The following is a 5,623-nucleotide window of genomic DNA, read 5'->3' on the forward strand; positions in this document are numbered from 1 at the left end:
ATATTTCGTTTCATATACGATATCATTATTATCTTTTTCTAAAATAAGTTACAAAATTTGCGTATATAAAGAGAAAACAACGAGAAGACTGATTAAAAGTAGGTAAACGTATACTTGACGAAACTTACATAATTCTTGTATAATTTTACATAATTTTTTAATCATAGTTATAGAGATATTGTTCGAACTGCCGTATTTCCTCGTCTTGTGGATTCCCTTCATCAATTCGTTGCTAAATAATTTTAAACACAGTCAAAATTAATGAGATATAAATCTTACATATAATAATAATAGTAATATATAATTATAATAACGCAGTAATAATTATAATAATTATAATAATAATACTATCGTAAAAGAGTTAATCGAAACAAAAAATAGATAATGTCATTATTGACATAAAAATAAAATGAATTACCTCATCGTCGGTCTCCCCAACGAAGATATTTTTCTCGTCGTCATTTGGGGAATTATCTGTTAATATTTGACGAACAGCGATTACTGAAGAGTCTGCGCAAAGTATAGCATTTAGTCGTTTTAGGAACCATGACATTTTCGTGTTACATAAATTTTGAAATTTAGTCTCAGTTAGTGTATTTCCCACAAAATTAGGCAATAATATAAATAACCCATGAAGGGAAGATTCTTTTCTTTTTTTGCATAATTTTTCCACATTAGTGTCTCCTAAGCTATCTTCGTCCAAGTTGAGCGAGGAGAAAATGAAGAATTTTACGTGTGATGGACAGTGCTTTCTGCTATATTTATCGAGTATTTCAATAACTTTAAAATACTTTAACGAAGAAATTGATGAATCTATCTTCGTTCTCTGTAAATCGAATATACCATCGAGTTGAGCTATAGTTAAAGCTTCTTTAAATATTTTGTCAAAGCTTGTGGCTTTGCTCAAGTCAACCTCTTGTCGAACAATGATCGTTGCTCCATATTCGCGCCATTTAAGGACCAAGTTTTCGCTACCTCGATTTGACATATTAGAAACAATGATAAATTTTCTAGCTCCTTGTTCGATCATCCATTCGATCAGTACTTTTCCAAAGATATTAAACCGCCAATAACGAGGTAGCATTTATCGCTATGAAAGAAAAGTTGAGGAATTAAGTTAGAGAATATTTTTTCTTCTTGCAAGTTGACCAAAACCTGTAAAAAAATACACTCGTATAATAATTTTCAACAAATCGAACGTATTATTCCATAAACTTTATATATAATTTATTACCTTTCCGAAACGTTCACAAGCCTCAATTTTTCTTTCTTCTATTGCTCCCTGAATTGTAATTCTTCGTGATATAATTGGTTTTATTATACCCGCCTGTAGAGCTTTTCTCATCAATTCCGCTGATTTCCTCTTTTTTTTTGTGGTAACTTAATAAGGTCTTGTAAACAGTAGCTATATACACTTATGAGCCGCATAAAATTAGATAGTGGTAATGGATTATAATTAGGCCCTTTAGAATCGTAAATTATTACCAAATGTTTTAAATTTTTAACAATGTCCAAACAATCTTCCATATCGTCTAAGATGGAATAGTTTGCAACTACAAAATCAAAACCTTTGCCTTTCGTAATATTCATAATATTAATTCTATAGTCTTTAACTTTGATAATATTAGACTGTGGTAAACGTGGTCGCATCGACTCGATCACTCGTTTTTCTGCTTCCGTTTCGTAAGTAGTGTAAACATCAAAATTATAAGATAAGGATAAATTTATGAGAGCCTGTCCTACGTCGCTAGCACCATAATGTACTAATACAGTTTTAATTCGTTTAAACCTCCAAGTATCCGAATGCAAAATGCAGAAAGCTGCCAAATAGGTTTGGGGAATTGTTGAAGCATCTTCGAAGCTCTAACTGTCTGGAATAATCCAAGTAAAATCTGGAAGATCAAGAAATCCATTAGATCATTCTATTTACTTACTTGAGTTTTATCTTTCAGTAGATAACTATCTGACTCATATAAACTCAATACCCCGTAAACATTGGTTTTCTTGTTCCGTAACTCTACAGGATTTATTCCGGCATCAATGATCGCTTCAAACGTAACTTCCATTGCCATTCTTATTTCTGGCGATAGAAATTTTGCCTGAATTGCACTAATTCCAAAAAAAAAGTTATCGAATTTCGTTAAATTAGAAATGCGTCCTAAACGCGATGATATTTTAGACGAATGACCTAAAAAATAATAATTTAATGAAACAAAAATAACGCACATTATTCCACTTAATTTTTATATAAAAATAAATTGAACATATTCTTACCTAATTTCCAACTTGTATTATCCTCAGATACGCAATCTTCTCCATTTAATAGATTTGCCATTAAATCATTGATATTATCACTCTTTGGAAATTTTCCCAATATTCCAGAGATAACCACTGCATTTTCATCTAAGCCTTCTACTTCCATATTTGCTAAATGTAGCAACACGCGACGAACTATCAGCTACAAATTCGTATGACAAATAAAGCTATTCATTGAAATCGCTGTTTATATAGCCCATCGAATAAGTCCAATTTAAATTGTTAATTATGCCTAATAGTTTTGCAATTTAAATGTGTTTACTATGGATTATGCTGCGTTGTCAATGCATGATTGTATAAAAGAAATCTTTCCCTGGACTACCAATGACTTTTGATTTCTAATTCTTTTTATAGAAAAAAGATATTTATGTATGATCTATAGGGTAAACGATTCGAAAAACTTAATTCTATTAAATTCAAAAACATTTAATACTAGCTTGATATGAAAATGTTATCCAAAAATAATAAATCCGTCGAACAGACGTAAATAGCAATATACTTCAAATATAACATAGTTTTTTGGAAATACTTTTTGAACACTCCTAATGCTGGATCAAAGTACTTAAATGTTACGGAAAACTATCAATAGATAATATAATTAGGACTTCAATAAAAAGTAAAATTTTTTTATTTAACATTTTAATTAAAATTCTTTTGAAAGCGTTATACGAACTATTAATATCACGAAATAGCGATATATGGAAAAATATTTCTGGTTGTTAATATTACACGCATACGTAACTTTAATAAAAATTAAATTAGTTGGTAAGAAAAATGTTGCATTAGAAATATCCAGGACACTTATTAGATAACGAAAGAGGGAAAATATTAACTAGTTTATATAAAATTGAAAGCATGGATGCTGAATCTTTGAAATTCGGTTGTGATACAATAGGCATGTGAGTTGCAAGAGGCTTAATGTAGCTAAAATATGATACAAATTGTCTAGTAGAAACATTACCTAAATGTCGTATAAATACAGCATTAGTTGTAGGACCACCATATTATGTTGTAAAAACTGCTTAGTCATTATTTATTGAAAGATTTAAGTCTTCACGTTAAAAGTTGATGAGTACATCAGAATTTTCTGAGTTGAAAATAACATTAAAATTTTCACTTAAAATCCTTAGTAACTTTCCTCCCTCCCCTATACTTATATATGCCCCTCCAATTGTTGTACATGAAAGTAATGCCATGGAATTAAATGTTGTGCATGGAAATAAAGGTTATTTATATAACAAGAAAACTATAAACAAAGACAATATTACATGATGGTGTGTTTCATATCACTCAACGCTACTTTGTCCTGCAATAGTACATATTGATACTGAAAATCTTAATGGTAAAATACAATATAATCACATTAATTATCATCCGGTTGAAAAGTCGTCAGTTGAAATGTCGCGGTTTAACAGTCGCGGTTGAAACGTCGTTGGTTGAAATGTTACAGAACCCTCACAGTCATGTCAATGGTAGTGGTCACAATGTTAGTTATATCATTCGCATTGTGATAGATAGCAATACCTCCAGCTCAAACATTTAATCATTTGTATTGAATTAAACAATTGCAATTTGGTATATTAAAGGACTCATAATCATATAACTAAATTTTCCTCAACATTAAAATTTGAGATTTTTGTATAATTGAATCAATCAGCAGTTCATCGGAGTGAGCCCACTGACTTTGATAATGGAAAGTATCAAATTGATGATAGTTGCTATCCGCTAAATTCATAACAATTTTTGTACCAATAATCACAGGCTGAGGCGATGGTGCAGAAGTCATTAGTAAATTCGAAGTTGATGGAGTACATAAAATTTCATTCGCAGTCAATTGGTATACTTGTGCTATCATTTTTTTTCGCAGCCTATCCGCCTAACAACATTCTCCATTGGTATCAGCTGGATCCGCAGAGATGTGGTATCGCGACTTGTCGATAATAAAATAAAGATTACGCAATCTCTTCCTGTAAAAAGAATGAAAGTTAATGCAATAAAAATAAATTTTACAATGTTTTAAATAAATAATTTTTAACATTATTATAATATTTGTTTCTCTCTCTCTCTTTTCTTAAACAATATTTCTATTTTTACCTATTAATAGATTCTTGTTAAAATTATTTTTGTCGCTGTAGATGCATTCTATACACATAATAATTCACATGAAACCTCTGCGAATTAAAGAATCTTCCAATAAAATATTTCCTATTTATATTTTAAATTTGTAATAACTAGGATGCATTCCTTCTTCAATTTTTTCAATAGAAAATAAATGCACATGGTTTCTTTGCAGTGTGGTAAAAAGAAGATGGTGTCTTCCAAAATCTTTCATGATTGCAGTGTTGTCAGCTTTTTCTTATCGTTGTGGAAAGTTATATGCTCTCTTTTCCAGTAAAATAATTGAAAACCTATGAAGAAAGAATAAGTTTATTATTGCTATAAATAAATATTTTTCAAGAAAATTATAATATTTGTTTTTTTCAGAAGCAAAATTTTTATTTTTACCTTTTAACAGACACATGTCTTGCTTGTTCCTTGTAACTGCAGCTGCATTCTATTGGCATAAAAATTTAAATGGAATCTCTATGAAGAAGACATTAGTTGATGCAAGTCTACAATATTTTCTTGCAAGTTAATAAGCAATAATATCTCTTTCAATACCTGGTATGACGCTTGGAGAAACATTACGCACAAGTATAGATTTTCTTAATATATTGTATTTGCTATTAGTTTTTCAAATTTATAATAACTAAGATGCATTCTTTCTTCACTTCCTTTGATAGAATATTAATAGATTTGATTTTCTCCCATTATACATAAAAAGAAGGCGGTATCTTCCAAAATCTATCATGATTGCAGTGTTGTTAGCTTCTTCTCATTGTTGTTGAAAGTTATACGCTTTCTCTTCCAGTAAAATAATTGAAAACATATGAAGAAAGAATAAATTTAATAATGCTATAAATAATTATTTTTTAGGAGAATTATATAATGTTTACCTTTTTTAACAGATTCTGGTATTGATTATTCCTTGTAACTGCAGCTACATTTTTTATTCGCATAATAATTCACATAGACTCTTTACGGAGGAAACATTAGTTGAAAGAAATCTTTATATCGTGAACCATTGAAAATGAAATTTATATGCATAAATCCGATGCTGTAGTGGAGTCTTTTTCTTGGATGTTTTACAGTTTTTGTATATGGAATAAAAAGTGTAGAACTGCATACTTATCTAAAATTATTTAAGAAAATAGTCTATGTATGAAAAATAAAAAAACGCTAAGGCCGTCGCGGGACGCCTGGCAAA

General features: G+C 29.8%; 1 protein-coding gene across 1 annotated transcript; it reads right to left on the reverse strand.

Annotated features, from left to right (window-relative positions):
* Positions 1 to 664: 664 nt before the first annotated feature.
* LOC122514498 (fatty acid synthase-like) lies at positions 665 to 4,460 on the reverse strand. Its single transcript, XM_043631374.1, has 6 exons — positions 4,411 to 4,460; positions 3,278 to 4,283; positions 2,275 to 2,458; positions 1,986 to 2,188; positions 1,235 to 1,892; positions 665 to 1,155 (listed from the first exon to the last, which is right to left on the reverse strand). Exons 3-5 carry the CDS (start codon positions 2,420 to 2,422, stop codon positions 1,764 to 1,766), a joined length of 480 nt encoding a protein of 159 aa, XP_043487309.1. The 5' UTR covers positions 2,423 to 2,458; positions 3,278 to 4,283; positions 4,411 to 4,460; the 3' UTR covers positions 665 to 1,155; positions 1,235 to 1,763.
* Between the last annotated feature and the right edge of the window lie 1,163 nt (positions 4,461 to 5,623).

The sequence above is a fragment of the Polistes fuscatus genome, unplaced genomic scaffold (assembly GCF_010416935.1).
Source record: "Polistes fuscatus isolate 324 unplaced genomic scaffold, CU_Pfus_HIC Scaffold15, whole genome shotgun sequence".
Taxonomy (NCBI): Eukaryota; Metazoa; Arthropoda; class Insecta; order Hymenoptera; family Vespidae; genus Polistes; species Polistes fuscatus.